Below are 16,475 nucleotides of genomic sequence, written 5' to 3'. Positions count from 1 at the left end.
TTACGGCAGTCAGCTGTGCCCGGTGGTGGGACCACTGGTCAGCAGACCATCAGTCACTTTGGCAGCCAACAGGTCAAAGTCACACAACTCTGTAGAAGTGATGTGTTCATGTTGAGCCGTGATTGTGCCAGGATATTTCCCCATCCAAGAAAAGCTCTGGGTCCCAAGTGCAGCTACTTCTCCCCAGATCACATCACGTGTGTGTGGAGAAAAAAAACTTGTGTTCTTGCTAATGTGATAAGATCAAGTCATAATGGGACACAGTTCTGTAAACTGTGTTTTAAAAGCAGTGTGTGGTTGTGCGCGTGCCCATGAATGTGTGTGCACATGTACTGGATGCATGTGGTTGTGTTTGTATGGGAGCACAATGGCTTTCCCCTGGGAGGAGATGGATCCCAGCCGAGGAAATACCACTGAAAGTAACTAAACCCAAAATGCCACTGTATCCATTGGTCTACTTTCTCTGCCTCTCTTGGTCTGACCAAAAGCCAAATAACTGATACATTTATAGTTCATCAAATACTGATTATTCTCATTATTGATCAGTCTGTTGATAATTGTTATGTCAACAAAATGTGCCAAAATCATAAGTAGTGCCCGTCACAAGTGGCAAGTTTGTTTGATCCAAACAATTAAATTAAACCCAAAGATTTATAAATAACTGATAAAGACTGACAAATCAGAATATCCTCACATTTCAGCACCAAGAACCAGAGAATATTTGAACTTTTTTCCCTACAGCTTATTTATTATTTGGCAAAAATACACCAATATGAGTTTTTTTCACAGGCATATTGGTATCTGCATTTTTATATTTTCACAAAATCTGCACAAACACACCACAGAAAATTCCTTGTATGTGTTAACCTGCTTGACAATAAAACCTGATTCTGATTCTGAAACCCAAACACAAATGGATACCTCACCTACATCCAGCACAATATATAGTATTGTGTAAAGGCTGACGAATGAAGATGGGGGGATAGGTGTCGAAACAGCTGTTCCCACAGAAAGAAACTACAGTGAGTGGCCAGTTTGCATTGCTTGTCACTTTACACAGCGAATCAGCGTTTCAAAACCATGTCAGTTGTTCGTCAGGGATCATTACAGAAGACGCAGAAGCAGATTGTTTGTGAGGTTCCTTGTGTTCCCTGGAAAGTAGGAACATCTAGGATAGAGGATAGTGTGTGCTGAGCAAAAAATGCTTTGAATATGAATTCCTCAACAGTCTCACAAACCCTTTAGCTAAGCTTCCACAGGAAAGACTGGAAACCAAAGTCACAACATGTCCAGGACTGCTTCAGAAGATAAGGCTGCTGTTAACCCACCAGGCAACCAGATAGCGTCCTATTAGTTGCACTGTTAAAAATACAAGAGCAAACCAAACAAATCCTCAGCCAGACCTCGGTGACCAGCCTCTGAATCACGGCCTCGTTAAAACGGACGCAACTAATTAGGAGCTCTGCTGTCAATCCAAATATTAGCTTTACAAGGTCGCCCCCCTTTGACCTCTGTGGTCGTCACCGCCACAGCACATAGACAAAACACAGGCCTGTATACATGCACACTTGACTCGCAAACAGCGCAGGCCACTCGGTTTGCGTGTGCTTGTATATTTTGGAGCCTTTGCTCACATGTGCCAGAGAGCAACCACAGGAGGTTGGGAGGTCTTCGCCTGACAAACAGTGCATATTTAGAAAGACATTACATTCCCCAGAGCGTAGTTTGAGAGCAGATGTGGAAAATAATGGTCACTCCTGAGCTCCAGCTTCACTTGCATGTGTTCCACAACAAACCACATTCCTGGAGCCGGTGGCATGACTAAGCAGGAATTGTCCTCGAGTCACAAAAAAAACAACCGCCATTCAACATCGAGTCACGTTTTCACACAAGCGGCACGTGTGGCTTTGAAAACCCACACTTCAGCGGTGGTGAGTCGTGAATGTAGAGCACAGAGAGAGAGAGAGAGAGAGAGTGTGATGTAAGATGAGTGAGAGAAAGTGCTGAGTCCGGCAGTGGGGGGGCGCTCGTTACCTCTTTCGCACTGAGCCCCGGTGAAGCCATAGGTGCAGACACATCTGTTGGGAGCCACACACCTTCCTCCATTAAGGCAGCCATTCTCACAAACCGCTGTGCGTGAAGAGAAAAACAAAGAGTGATATGAGGACACTTTTGTGACTTAATACATTTTTACTGTAAAAACTGGGTCTTAAGTTTATAGTTTTGACCCTAATTTATTTTGGTTATGAAAACATTACTGCCAATAAGTTAAATAGAGAGATCATGGGAAGATGATGATGTCGCTAAAAAGTAGACAGAGAGGCAAGAAATGAACCAATTCAACAGTAAGAACAATCAAATGCAAACATGATGAGGTAAGTGCACAAAGTTGAATCAAGAAGTTGGTCTGGGACTGATATTTAAAGGAGACATATTATGTTATTTTAGTTTATTTTCTCTAGTGTGTTATGTAGGTTTTTTATGGATGTAAAGGTCTGCAAAGTTTTTAAGTCCAAAGTCTGCAGTAACGGGGGGGTCGTGATGTCAAGTAACATGTGACCCCACTTTTCTGGCACGCCCCCTTACAAAGCCAGGTAAAGCGAGAGTTCCTTCATGCGCCGGAAGCGGTTGACCAATCACAAGAGAGTGGCCCAGCTGGCCAATCAGAGCAGACTGTGCTTTATTGGTAATATTATTATCAAGAAGAAGATTGGACAAAAACTACAACCCCACTAAAAGTCCATGACAGCAGCTCTATGGGCTTTGTGCTACATGCTAACGCTAGCATGGGAACACGCATACAAGTGATAAACGTGCTAATGTTTATGTTAATGTCCACCATTTTACTTCAGTGTGTTTTAACATTTGCTGATTAGCATTCTAAAGGAGAATATGTTAGGAAGTAGAGGTTTTACAGTATATTTACATAATAATAAATAAATAAATCTAAAATGATGAATTTCAGGATGATCCTTACGTTGACCGCAGTGGTTTCCCACGTAGCCTTTCTGACACTGGCAGTTATCCTCAGCACATGTTCCCCCGTTCATACAACGGATATTACAGTGCTGGACTGTGGGCAAAACAACACAACACAGACACACACAGCAATAAAGTGTTAAATTCAGTGTACACACACACATAAGAATCAGATTATGTTTCCGACTTTTTTAAGTTGTACTAAAATAAAATTTCCTGCAAATTCATGGATTGCAAACAGATGAGCACATTATGCTGAAGGGCTGCGAGCTTCAAGAGAACAACATGGAGGAGATGTTGACTTTGGACGTCTTCCAAAGCACAGACACACACACACACACACACACACACGCACACACACACACACACACACACACACACACACACACACACACAAACACAAACACACAACAACCCTCAGGATTGAAAGCTATCTGCCAGATCATCATTGCAACATATATTAATTGTTGCAGTCTTGAGGAAGTTTTCAGGGGTGATTTCAGAAGATTCTTTGGCATCTCGTATTTTTGTACCAAGCTGGTTAGCGCTCATTACTCTAAGAGAAAATTAAAAAAAACATTCAAATGGCTCCGAAAACATCTGAACCAAATACAATGTCTTTAATTTCAATCCTATAGAAGAGACTGCCTCTATCGTCTGTCACTGTCTGCCATTACTGTTACTGCATGATGAAGTGTTTGTCTTGAGGTTACAGATCCCTCATTTAAACTGCGGTTGTAAGCCTCCGCCAGCTCGTGCTGTTTCCGTGTACATATTTCTACATACTTGTTTTTCCAGATTCATATAATGTCACTGTGACCTTTTGACCTTTGCCCGCCAAAATGTAATCGCTTCATCTTTGAGTCTAAGTGAATGTTTGTACTAAATTTGAAGACATTCCCTCAAGCTGATCTTAAGATATCATGTTAAAGAAAAACATGACATTCTTTGTGAGACCACCGTGACCTTGACCTTGACCTGATACACAGGAATGGGACGGACGGACAACGTGAAAACATAACTTCTCTGGCCACTGGCTGTCTTTAGTGCGGAGGCATAAAAATGCACAGACAGGGGTGTGGTGAAGAAATCGGAGTTTGCATATAAATCAAGCCATAAACTTGTTTATCTATTGGCTATCTTCCCCGGTCTATGTATAAACCCACTCTCCCATTAAGCTGAAGACAGCAAGATTCAAAGGAGCCCCCTGTGGGAATGAGGAGATGCTGAACGACCTGACTTGGATCCACAGGATGCTGAGATCTGGCCGTTGGGACAGGTGCACATGTTGGGTCTGGAGCAGAAACCATCTCCACATGAACTCCGGCAGATCGCTGCAAAGAGAAACAAGACACTCGATCAAACAACATAAAAACGTCCTCTGTCAGATGCAAGATGAAATAACACTGCGCTGCTCGCCTCATGGCCCCAGGATCTGTCTTAAATGTACGTGAGAGAGAACTCATGTTATGTATCTGCTGCTTTTGAGCCTGTCCCCTGCAGCGTTTGAATTTCATGTTAGAATCACATTTTGTGGAATTTAGGTCATGATATGGACCTCATACTGACTTCTCGTCTAAATTTCAAGACTCCAAAAGAGCGCCGTCCAAACATGGCCAAATCTTCCTTTTAACCATCATCATGGTTAAGTTACAGACGCCCACTTGGCAATGACGCTGAGCTATTTTCTTCTTTGAGTTCTGTTGCCATAAATGCACACCAGTTGATGTTTTTAGTTGGCGTCTTAGTCGGCCCATTTTTCTCTTTCCCACAGAATGAAGTTGGCATGGTCCCCCGTCCCCAGCTCCAATCAGGTAGAGTCCAGCCGCTGACCCCGACGCCCCGAACCCCACTGCTCAACAATGTCATTAGAGCTGCGACAGGCATCCTGCCAGCCGAACAGCCAGACTGCAGTCACACAATTCTACAGCCTCTCAGACCTTCCTGTCTACTGAGGGAAAGAGAAAGAGCGAGGAGGCGATGGGGGGGCGCCGACCGAATACCAGAGTAAATGGACCAAAATTCCCCACTTGTTATTGGCTCATCACCACACATTAGCCACACTAACCCACTGCAAATGTAAAATGACTGGGTGATCAAACATCTTTTGCATTAAATGAGTCTCATTATCAGGCAACAAAATCATTTTTGCAACAAGAAGATGTTAAATAAATCAAGAAAAGTAATGTTTTAGCCAAGTTGAGCACATCTACTAGTTACCTCCGCCAGGGAAGTTATATATTCATCTACGTTTGTTTGTTTGTCTGTCAGATAATTAGAGGAATTCCAAATTAAAACTACTTGAGGGATTACCAGGAAACTTGGCAGAAGGATGAGATCAGGATCAGGAAAGAACCATTAGAATTTAGTGTGGATCTGGATCAGGGGGCAGATCCAGGAATCTTTTTCCACTTTCTTTAACAAGGTGAGATATTCAACATTTTCACTGACTTCTCCTAAAATGAACCAAAATGGCCACAGTTTTTTTTTCTTTCACTCAACTAATTGAGTAATCTACTAATCATTTCAGCTCTAATCCCAGATGCACAATACTATAACAGTGGCTTTAAAAGTTCTATCTGTCCTGAATTTACAAGCGATTGCAGACGGAGCAGTGGTGGAAAAACTATGAGATGATACTCACGAACAATACACTGGTTTCCTCCCGTCAGAGTCTTCCAGCCCGGGCAGCAGTAGGCGTTGTTCCTCGAGCCACACACATTCGGTCTGTGGAAGAGATGCAGCATCAGAAGGTCAAATATTAAAGTTCACACAGATCAGATCCCTCTCAAGTCAAGTCCAGTTTTTAACTTCTCTACGGAATCATCCATCACAGGTAGCAGAAAAAAACACTATGCTCAAGGTAACTTAGATTCACCCTGTGGGGATCCCGACCCCATGGATGGAGACCACCTGTCTATTATTGGTTATTAATGGATACTGCCTGGTGTGTAACATCGGTACTTCTCAGTACAAACTAGAATGGCATTCTTCAGAGCTCATACCTCTGCCAAGGCCCAACAGTCAAGCTGTACCAAATTTCACACACTCAAAGATATCAGTTCCCCCAATGTGACTGATTCTTTTCATCAAGCTCCATGAATTATTCCCTGTGTCTTGTCACCTATGGTTCTAGATATGTAAATTTCTAAACACCTGCCGGGAGAGTGTTGACCCAGACGTCAGAGCACATGTTGTATAGTGTAACTCCAGATAGATCCAAGAGGTGAATAATGAAGCCTTCTTGGATGCGTGAAACATTTTTATAGCCGTAAGTCAGGGTGACACAGTGTGCAGCCTGTATGCACTTCCTGCCTCTGAACCCAGATGTTCTGATAAATTAACTTGGAGCATGTCAAATAAAAATGCCTGCGGAGAATGCTCGTCGGGCTGTCAACTGTGTGACCTTCATCAGCTGTTTGCTGTCATCACTGGACACACAGACATTCTTTCTTTTATTTTACTTTCTTCCTTGCTTTCCTCCAGTCTGTCTCTCTCTCTCCCCTCACCCCTCTCTCACTCCTCCACTCCCCTCTCTCTCTCTCTCTCTCTCTTCTTCACATATGCACATGCACAGACACAACCTCTCCAGCAGTGACCCACTGTGTACAGCTGCAGATGTGATTTATCCACAACTGGGGTGTGGTGTTTTTTGGCCAGAAAGAGGATTAGGCTGTTAGTCTGTCTCTCTCTCTCTGTCTCTCTCGCTAGCTCTCTCTCGCTCTCTCTCTCACTCTCTGTCTCTCTCTGTCTCTGTCACAGCCCCACACACACACACACACACACACACACACACACACACACACACACACACACACACACACACACACACACACACACACACGCACACACACACACACGCACGCACACACGACCAATGGCCTCCTTTGTTTGGATGTAATTTATTATTGCAGTCAGCAGGAATGTGATATTCTTGCCAGTATTTAATTACTAAACTTTGCTCCAAACTTCCCATCACAGACAATGTCATTCATGGGTCCTCAGACTGCCTTATTAAACACACACACACACACACACACACATGTGTTATGTGACCTCCAGTGATCACGCAGGAGCAGCAAGTTAAACGTGAGAACAGACACCTGCTCTGAGCCAAAAATAAAAAATGAATGAATGAATAAATAACTTGATAAATATATGACTCATGCACAAAGATGTTCATTTGAAAAGGTTAGGGGGGGGGGGGGGGGGGGGGGGGGGGGAGGGGTTACAGTGCAAGAGTGGAGGGAAAAGAAAAGGGCTTCAAATTGAAATAACAGGAACAAATTAAAAAATTTAAAAAAGAATGATATGTTCCCAAATTGCACTAACAGGGATCATCATGGTCACATTACCCTCTGAGGACGTCCGAGCCCCCCCTCCTCTTGGCCCTGCTCTGGGTCTGCTTGGTGACCGGCTCGCTGTCCCCGGTGTCCACCACCACCACCTCGGCCGCGTCCCTCAGCTCGGCGCACAGCGACAACAGGGCCACCAGGGCCACGGCCAGCTGCTGCAGCCGCGCGCCTCCAACCTTACTGTCCGACATATCCAGTCTGAAGTGCAGCCTGGAAAACTCCACTGCTCGGTGCGATACCAGTCACCTCGACTCGCTCCCCGGCCCCGTCGACCTCTGCAGTGGAGTCAAAGCTGCAGAAGAATAAAAAAAAAGAATATGAAAACTTATTTTGGAAAAGACGCATAAAAAGAAAACGAACTTTTCTGCACTGTTGAGAAGTAGATGTGATGTTATGACCTCAGCCATTAAAGGAAATCACTGAGCTGGGAGTTTCAGAAGCAGACAGTGTTAAAAAAAAAAAAAATTGCAATAACTTGCAAAACTGCGCACGACTGAGTGGCTGTACTTTACCTCGTCTCCCGTGCAGGAGATTCGCCTCAGACCCGACAGAGCAGCGCTTCACGTTCACTGGCAGGTAAATGCTGGATAAACGTTTAGCAAAAAAAAAGTGCGGAGAGAAAAATAAAAAGTTCACTGAAAAAAAAAACCTTCAACTCAGATCTGAGCTGCTATAAATAAATGCGCATGGTAGCTTAGTGGAGCTTAGTGCTCGCCAGTGCGCATCCAGCGGTGTGTTGGTTTTTCTTGCACAGATAAAGTCAGAGGAGCTGACGCATTCCAGAGGATGAGGACAGCAACACTCTCTCACTGCGTCTCTCCCTCACTCAAGAGCTTTTTTCCTCATCCCTGCTCTGTGCTCAACTTTCCCCAAAACTTTTTTTTTTTTCTCCCCCTCTTTCTTCCTCTGTTCTCGCGATACAAAAGCTTGAACGCAAAAAAAAAAAGTCAAAGTCCAATTGCACAAGTAAAAGTCTGGACATTCAGCTTGGACTTTTAACTCTTAAATGCATGAAGTCAATCCAGAAGAGCTTGGAGGAAGAAGACAGGAGTTAACATTGTACAAGAACCTCTGAGAAATACTGATCATAATTAATATACAGAGATATTTTTGTCCACTTTTGAAAATATATGCACCTGTTCTCTCTTTACTATGAAATGTGGCACGTACACAGTCACTTCACTGAAGTCCTCAAAGCTCCACTTTATCCATGTTGCTCCGCGTCATCCCCTCTTCACTTTGTGTTGAATTATGTCTTATAAATATTTACACAGTGCGAGCTGCATGATTTCAGGAATTTCGTCCGGTGCAGTGATAGTTTTCACACACACTGATTCATGTCTGCAGCCCCACCCAGCAAACACAGAGTCAGCCCGGCTCCTCTCTCCAGTATGCTATCGCTCAGAAACCAAGAGAAACCCCCCGACACCGTATACTCCACTGCACTGGTTTCCATGATTTCTCCCTTCTTTTTCCCCTCTTTGTCATTATGCACATTCTGCTCTCGCACATGTCCAAACACAGCCTCCGCCTGCATTTATTCATACATTATGTGTTGGCTTCGCACATTAGATTTCACAGGCTAGTTCTGATCGAGACAGTTTCATGAAATCCGATCACTGCAGCAATTTGCCAGCACAAGATTGAGACAAAACATTGAAATTTTTCATTTTTGTTGACCACAGCGTTGCACCCAATGCAACTCTCAGCCTATTTCCTGCACACACACACACAAAAAATGGTGGTGACATGCCTGAGCTGCTCCAACAGGCTTCTCCCTTTATGCAGTATTTCATCTCGTGTCCAGGATAGTATATATATCATTAGCTCGACTTCCATAACTTTTTTTTTATTTTTTCCATCTTCAGACACTCAGGTTGAGGCACACATCTCCACGGGCCTTGCTGACATCGCCAGTTGGATGTCTGCCCACCACCTCAAACCTAGTCTCAACAATACTGCACTGCTTCTTTTCCCCTGGAAAGTCCTGCCCTCTGCAAGGCCTCTCCATCACTGCTGACAAGACCACGTTTACTCCAGGACACACTGCCAAGAGTCTGCGTCTGCCTCAAGACAACCAACTGTCAAGGCAGCACCCAGAGCGGAATCACACTGCAATCCTACAGGTTTGCTCTTAGTAACCTCCATTCGGTTCAACCTTTTTGAATCAGTGTCCTTACAAACCTTTTTTTTTATTTATGAATTTATTTAGATTTTGGTTGGGCTCCTGCAGCCCAACCACTCCATAAAAAAATATTGGATGCTTCCCCATTTTCAGTTTCATAAGTTTCTCCCTTTTACTCGCCTTATAAATCCCACTTCTTGTCTGTCCATGACCTTTTGTCTGACAGCTTAAATGCTCGTTCTCTCGTCCAACAGTTTAAAGACGTCTTCACCGTCACTTCACCGAGTCCAAGCTCATCTTTCTGTTTGCTGCATCGTGAGGGAAATTTGAAATATTTTCCTTTTATATGTTTCTGACCTCAATTTTGAACTTGTATTTCCTGATGACACAGTACTTTGCTGCGAAGATTCAAAGTGTCATTTATAGAACACACACATTAGTTGAAACCTTGTGTTATTAAGGTAAGAAATACATTATTGCTGTTTGTTTTTATTTTCTATATCAAGCTCCACTGTTGCTCGGACATCATCTGTGTTATTCATTAATTCACATTACAAAAATCTTAGCTTATTTGCTGATGACACAATGTTTTAGTAATAAGGTCAAACGTTAGATAAGATCGGGTTAATAAAACATTATCATGTTGTGAACTGTAACTGTAATAATTCTCCATCATCATTATTCGTAGCAGTTGGACATTAAGTGTTACTTTCAGTGTTATTTCTCTTTCATCATGTACATAGTTCACACAGTTTTTCAGACTTTTATTGACTCAAGCCCATTACTATAATTAATTATTTCAGTTACAGCCTGATAACATTTGCTTCTTTACTTAATATTTCTCCATCCAATAGCTATACTGCTCAGAGTCATAGGCAGGCTGGAGCCAATCCCAGCTGATATTGGGTGGGAGTCGGGGTACACTGTCATGTTGCTGATGCATAAAGACAAACAACCATTCACAACCATTACTGAACCATTCAGTCACCATATAACTTAATCTGCATGTTTTTGTACCGTGGGAGGAAACCTAAACAAACCCAAACCCACACAGAACGACCCTGCCCAAAAAAATCCATTCCCCTTCTTTTGCTCTCTTACATTATTATTATCTTGTCACTGAAATATTAGTTGGAATCATCCGCAGTTGCTCCACAATGATGGAAGTAAGATGTTCTGTGAAATAAGAATGTAAATGAGCACTGAAACCGATCTTCCTGTTGGATAAGAACACCACTTACTGTAAATGGTGCGTGGGATGTTGGCAGAAGAGACAAAGGTCCAGAAGAGGGTAAAAGGTTTCATGTGGACGAATCAGAGAGTGAGGGGGAGAGGGGGAGGGCAGAGGTGGGCACTGTAGATTGGAGTGTGTTGTTTTGACAGTGATAGAGCTTCTCCATTGTCCTGAGATGACATTGAATAGCTTAGTAATGGAGAGCAGAGCGATTAGAGATGTGTTGTTAGAGGTCAGTGACAGATCAATGGCTTTGGCACCAAGAGACTCTTGGGGTTGGGCATCAGGTAAATTCACCCAACTACTGAACTTAACAGGTTTGACATTTTGGGGAAATATGCTCAGTTGCATACTTGCTGTGTGTTAGAAGAACAGCTACCAACAGCCAGCGCATCAATACATATGGACCATAGACTAGATAGACAACATGTCTCCACTAGAGGGTAAATACCTGACCCAAGCACGGCAGGTCCCGACCAATTGGTCAGTTTGGGTTGGGTTTGGTCACGTTGACTGGGGTATCTATTTGATTTTGCCTGCTGATACATGTGCCATAGTCTGGGAAAACATCTGGCTTGGGCCGGGTTCGGACACCAACATAGAATACCTGTCAGGTATGGGTCAGGCTCGGCTAATTTTAAGTATAAACAGAAAATTGTGGTACGAGCCGCACTCTGGTTTCCACTTCTTCCTACTATCCAGAAACAAAGCCAAAATACCCTGGATACGAATGGGGTATCTTGCACATTTAAAGCCAGAGTAGTAATCGGCGGATGGAGTCATAACAGCGATGTCCCGCTGATACATGCTTTCGACCAATCATGAGTTAGTCTCGATTTTATAGTATCAAATAACTAATTAAAACCAATCTCGCCAGAAAAACTTAACACTTGAACACAGATCAGTGTGATTAGAACTACCTAAAATGACAGATCTTTGAGAAAAGTTTTATTGATGTGCACTTTGACATTTTAGTCCATGTCCCGCCCATCAACACTGGAGAGGCAGGATTTATGACCTACGCTGTCACAAGCCGCTTCACTTTGGGGTTCAGTCATGTCGTCCATCCTACAGTCTTTGATCCGGAGATACAGGAAATGTAGAAAAAAGACAAAATACAGCAGGTCAAATCAACAGTTATTGGAATCAAAATGTTATCTTATAAACAAGGAAAGGAAATTAAACAGTATAAAAACAAAGGCATTAGCTCATCTGCAGGTTTCATTAAAAGAATGGTTCCACATTGTGAGCGATGCGAACATTGGACAAGAAGATTGATATCGTGCTCACATCTGTTCATTAAATGTGAAGCCACAGCCAGAAACCATCTGGTGGCTGTAAGTTCATATTTACAGAAGAGACATCAAAGTGCTATCAGCGTTCTCATCTCACTCTAGACAATAAAGCAAATGTAAGAGCATGCCCCTAAATGATGAACCATTCCCGTAATTATAGTATTTTTATTTTATGCAACATATTCCTCTACTCCTGACTCCGATACAGCTGCAGAAACCACCACTTAAGTAAAGCATACCAATACATGTGTAATCACACACACACACACACACACACACACACACACACACACACACACACACACACACACACACACACACACACACACACACACACACACACACACACACACACTCACACACTTATTAGAGCGACGTCAGAGCTGAGCGGGAAAGTTTCTCGAGAAGCTTCAAGTCATGGTTCCCATCAACGAGACATGGAGTGGGAGGAAGCCGATGCCAAGCGGAGTGGGGTTGCCCTCTGCTCTTCCTCGACACAGAGGTGGTGTCATTTACAGTAAGACACCACCCCCCCACACACCCCAGCACACCCACCCACCCCTGTGTCGCACACCCCATCCTCTTCTCGGCTAATCTCCCCACTGCTAGTAGCCGAGCGTGGGTTTCATTTTAGGGAATGTTTACTCCTTGAGCCTGAAATGGCTGAGCTAGAATGCCTGAAATAGCAGAACTAAACCAGAGGTTGGATAAACATTTTTCACAGTGTAGTCTGATTGTTTCTGTGGAGTATTTCAATACAAAAGGAAAAATGCCACAGTCAATAAAGCTGTGACATAACAACACAACTCAATCTCTTTAATGTACGTCTTTCTTGCTTTAATCCTCAGTGTTATGTTTTTTTTTTTGCCCTTCGCCAGCTCATTTCCATGTGTTTCATATATGTATCCCAGGGCAGCTGATTGAGATTGTCTCTCACTGCGCTCTGAGCAGTAACTGTAGCGAGACTTTCTCACACTGTGTGTTGTCTTTGGCTCCAGCGGCCACGGTTCATTTCCTTTTGTCTTCTGCAGCACAACTGCTGCCAATATTCATGTGAAATATTTCAAGAAAATGAGCTGCAGCAGAAATGAGTCTCCCCCCCTCCCCTTGCTCGCTCTTAAAGTGTGTGCATGTGCATGTGCGTGTGTGTGCGTGTGTGTGTGTGCAATAAGTTTACATGATTCTGGGGTTTGGCCTCCACTGGTTTTTTTGTCATGAGGATAATGTAATGATGGAATTATATCAACTGTTTGGGCTTGGCCGTCTATTATCACATATGGTCTCCTTCACTGAAACACACTACACATATACAGTGCACTGCTGCAGCACGAGATCAGACACAACCACAAAATAACTAGGAGGAATCCCTTTCTTCCTCCAAATGGATCGTTTTCCTCCTGCGTACCTAGGCGCTGCATGAACTCATTTCCCTCAAACTGTTTATGCAGTGGAACAGAATAGAATCTTAAGGGTCATATTAAGCTGTAACAGTTCCTCTTCATGGTGAGGATGCCTCCTTTTAAGCCACGAGGAGGAGGAGGAGCACAGGGTTGACAGTGTGAGTCATCTCCTGAGTGTCTTGAGTTTAACAGCAGGTATATTCGCTGTGCCTCAGGCGTCACTCCCGATAAAGAGTGAGTGGACGTTGCATCAGAAGCCCCCCTCGCCCAGGAATAAAGAAAAGTAGTGAGAAGGCCCATCACATTCCAGATCTTAAATGTTATCCTTGTTGAGAGCAGGGTTAGGGTTAGGGTTAGGTGATGGGATTAATAAACATGCTTGATTCTGCTGGTAGAGACACCCGGTGTATCCACATGAGGTTTAGGTGTGTGGTGTGAAAATCACTCTCATGTCCGTCAATCTGTTGTGAAGCTACAGACCAGAGACTGTGTATGAAGATGAACGCTGAGTCCCGACTTCCTCCCACTATCCAGAAATGAAGCCAATTTATTTTAAATAGAGACAGAAAGTTGGTCAGGATGACAGAGATTTCTGAAATCTATAGATAGATGTGGAAATGTATATGCGACACTTCCGCTAAATATCAGAGAATCTAGTTCATTTAACGCCTTAAAAGAAAACGCAAAACATTTCTCTTTACTTCAGCCTTTAGCTAGATCTTGCACTTGCCCGCACTCGTGCGCTTTTATCATTTTTATCACGTATAAGTCTTATGTTATCTTTAACATAAGAAAATACATAATTCTTCACAAAAAATTTTGAAATTCTCACCAGTTGCTGTTCTTATCTGTTCACTTTAAAGCCGCTCCGTATCCTTGGCTAACGCTAGCTAGTGAGGGAAAAACTAATCTTTAGCCTTTCAAAATGGAGCTAGCAAGCTAGCATAGCAACACACACACACACAGTTCCAATGTGACGTTTATCTGATGATGTTACTCCGACACCAAACTAATGAAGCTATAAACAAAATGTCGCCAGAAAACAATATCTCAAGCACAAGCACATTATTTTTATTACTATGCACATTAGCTTACTAGCTAAGGAAGCAGTGTCTGTACTTGTCTCTCCTGCTGCACTCTTTAAGTCTCACACAGGTCAATTGTGATAAGTTAATAAAATAATGAGCGTAGTTACCTTCCTGAAGTCAAAAGGTAAAACTTGTGTGGAGAAAAGCAGGCGTCCGTCAGCTAACGAGATGCTGAGGTTCTTCTCTGTCTCTGAACAAACAGTAGAAAATGTCTGTGTTTGAAATAATAGACCCTTTTCACGGCAGCCATTTTGACAGGAAGTACTAATCACATCCCTTAAGGTTGTGCTCTGTCCAGATTCAACCTCAATTCATGTGATTAATGTGTGTTTATTGACTATTTCATGTCAAGATGGCTGCCATAAAAACTGTTAGCAAAGATAAATTTGTGTTTCTGCCTTTTAAGTCTTTAAGTCTTTAAATTCCTGTATTTTGATTCACAGTAAAATACATATTTACTGTAGAATTCACCCGCCAATAATATTTTCCCATGATGCTTTGCAGTTCTATAGCAGCAGGTATATATAAATATATATATATACTGCCAGTTTTAAAGTAAACTAATATTAGGAAGTTTATGGATGGGCGCAAACATCACAATGGAAAAATGTTTTAAAAGGTTGTAGAATTGTTGGATGTATGATGTAGTGGATGTAATGTAAATGTGAGTCATAATCAGACTCTGCTATGTAACATGTAAACAGTAATATGAATAGAATATTCTATTAGCAACTCATGTAAACACCATAATCAAAATAATGCCTTATTCTGAATAAGTTCAATAGTCAGACTGCTGGTGTCCATGTAAACACAGTCTATGAAACCCATTGATGAGGTTATGCCCTGTTAAAAAAGTTAATATTTAAATTAACCCTGCGTATTTGATAAAATATTGTCATGCACGTGAATTTGATTCAACTGTATGACAATCTCTGGCTGTAGTTTTAATACATTATAAAGTGTGCCTTTATTTCCGTCCACATCCTGTGTCTGAATATACTGAGTCTTATTCCAGGGTCTGTCCCCTGTGGGACACGCTGGATAGTATTTTTGGCCTGAGCCATCCATGCAGGCTGGTCTAGCCACCCACTCCCCTCCACATGTGATTTATGCAGAGTCATTGTCCCCACACACAAATCTGACCATCTTAGGGATGGAAAACATTCCCTGTTGAGTTTCCTCCCGCTGGGGGTTTGCTGCCACCATCTGTATAAGAGACACTCAGCACAAATGTACAGAGTCATAAACACACTGCATGCAAATAGACACATACAGTATATAATACAGGTTAATGTGATTCCTCTACACGGCATCATGTCTTTCTTCGCTAAAGGGAGAACAGAGGAGGGAGAGGATGACAGAGAAAGGGGTCGCTAACAAAGATGGAGAAGATGAATGGGAACATAAACCTAACAAATTTGATGCTAATCCACCGAATAGATGATTAGAAATCGATAGGTGGCTCTGTATGAAAAGTCAAGGCCCAGTGGAAGTCAGTAGGATTCGTACTTTGGGAACCATGAATGTCTATTCAAAATTATATTACAAAATACAGTTGTTCAGATGTTTCAGCCCAGACAAAAGTGGTGGAACAACTGATCGACTAAACAACACTGAGATACTTATCTGCAGAAGAGAAAGTACAGAAGATTCCATGAAGCAAAGTTATGGCAAAAATAATGTTTTTTTTAATGAGTTATGAATGAACAAATATATTCCATTTGTTTGACGAAAAGCGATTCAAAGACAAACTAGAAATATTGCTCTGTGGTTGTCTGCCTCCGCCAACTAGTGTAGTCATAGTCTACATAAAAAAAATTTACTTTGACAACTGAAATCTAATCAGTTTATCTTTGAGTCCAAGTGGCAACTGGTGAAATTCCGTGAAAGCACTCTTGAGATACCAAGTTCCATAGACCTCAAACTTTGTGAAGCCAATGTGACCTTGACCTTTGAGGTCTGACCAACAAAATAATTGTTTTAAGACAGAGTAAACATT

General features: G+C 42.5%; 1 protein-coding gene across 2 annotated transcripts in view; it reads right to left on the bottom strand.

The window, feature by feature from the left end:
* The window catches only part of fbn1 (fibrillin 1), a 60,750-nt gene extending 52,563 nt beyond the window's left edge, over nucleotides 1–8,187 (bottom strand). For both annotated transcript variants that reach the window (XM_034573514.1, XM_034573524.1), the window contains exons 1-6: nucleotides 7,847–8,187; nucleotides 7,335–7,626; nucleotides 5,624–5,706; nucleotides 4,215–4,313; nucleotides 2,978–3,073; nucleotides 2,035–2,130 (exon numbers count right to left, since the gene is read on the bottom strand). In XM_034573514.1, coding sequence (XP_034429405.1) covers nucleotides 2,035–2,130; nucleotides 2,978–3,073; nucleotides 4,215–4,313; nucleotides 5,624–5,706; nucleotides 7,335–7,525 — 565 coding nt within the window. In that variant the 5' untranslated portion in view covers nucleotides 7,526–7,626; nucleotides 7,847–8,187. The remainder of the gene's footprint in view (nucleotides 1–2,034; nucleotides 2,131–2,977; nucleotides 3,074–4,214; nucleotides 4,314–5,623; nucleotides 5,707–7,334; nucleotides 7,627–7,846) is intronic.
* Between the last annotated feature and the right edge of the window lie 8,288 nt (nucleotides 8,188–16,475).

This window comes from Hippoglossus hippoglossus, chromosome 3 (assembly GCF_009819705.1).
Source record: "Hippoglossus hippoglossus isolate fHipHip1 chromosome 3, fHipHip1.pri, whole genome shotgun sequence".
In the NCBI taxonomy this organism is placed as follows: Eukaryota; Metazoa; Chordata; class Actinopteri; order Pleuronectiformes; family Pleuronectidae; genus Hippoglossus; species Hippoglossus hippoglossus.
This window is presented reverse-complemented; position numbering and strand designations above follow the sequence as displayed.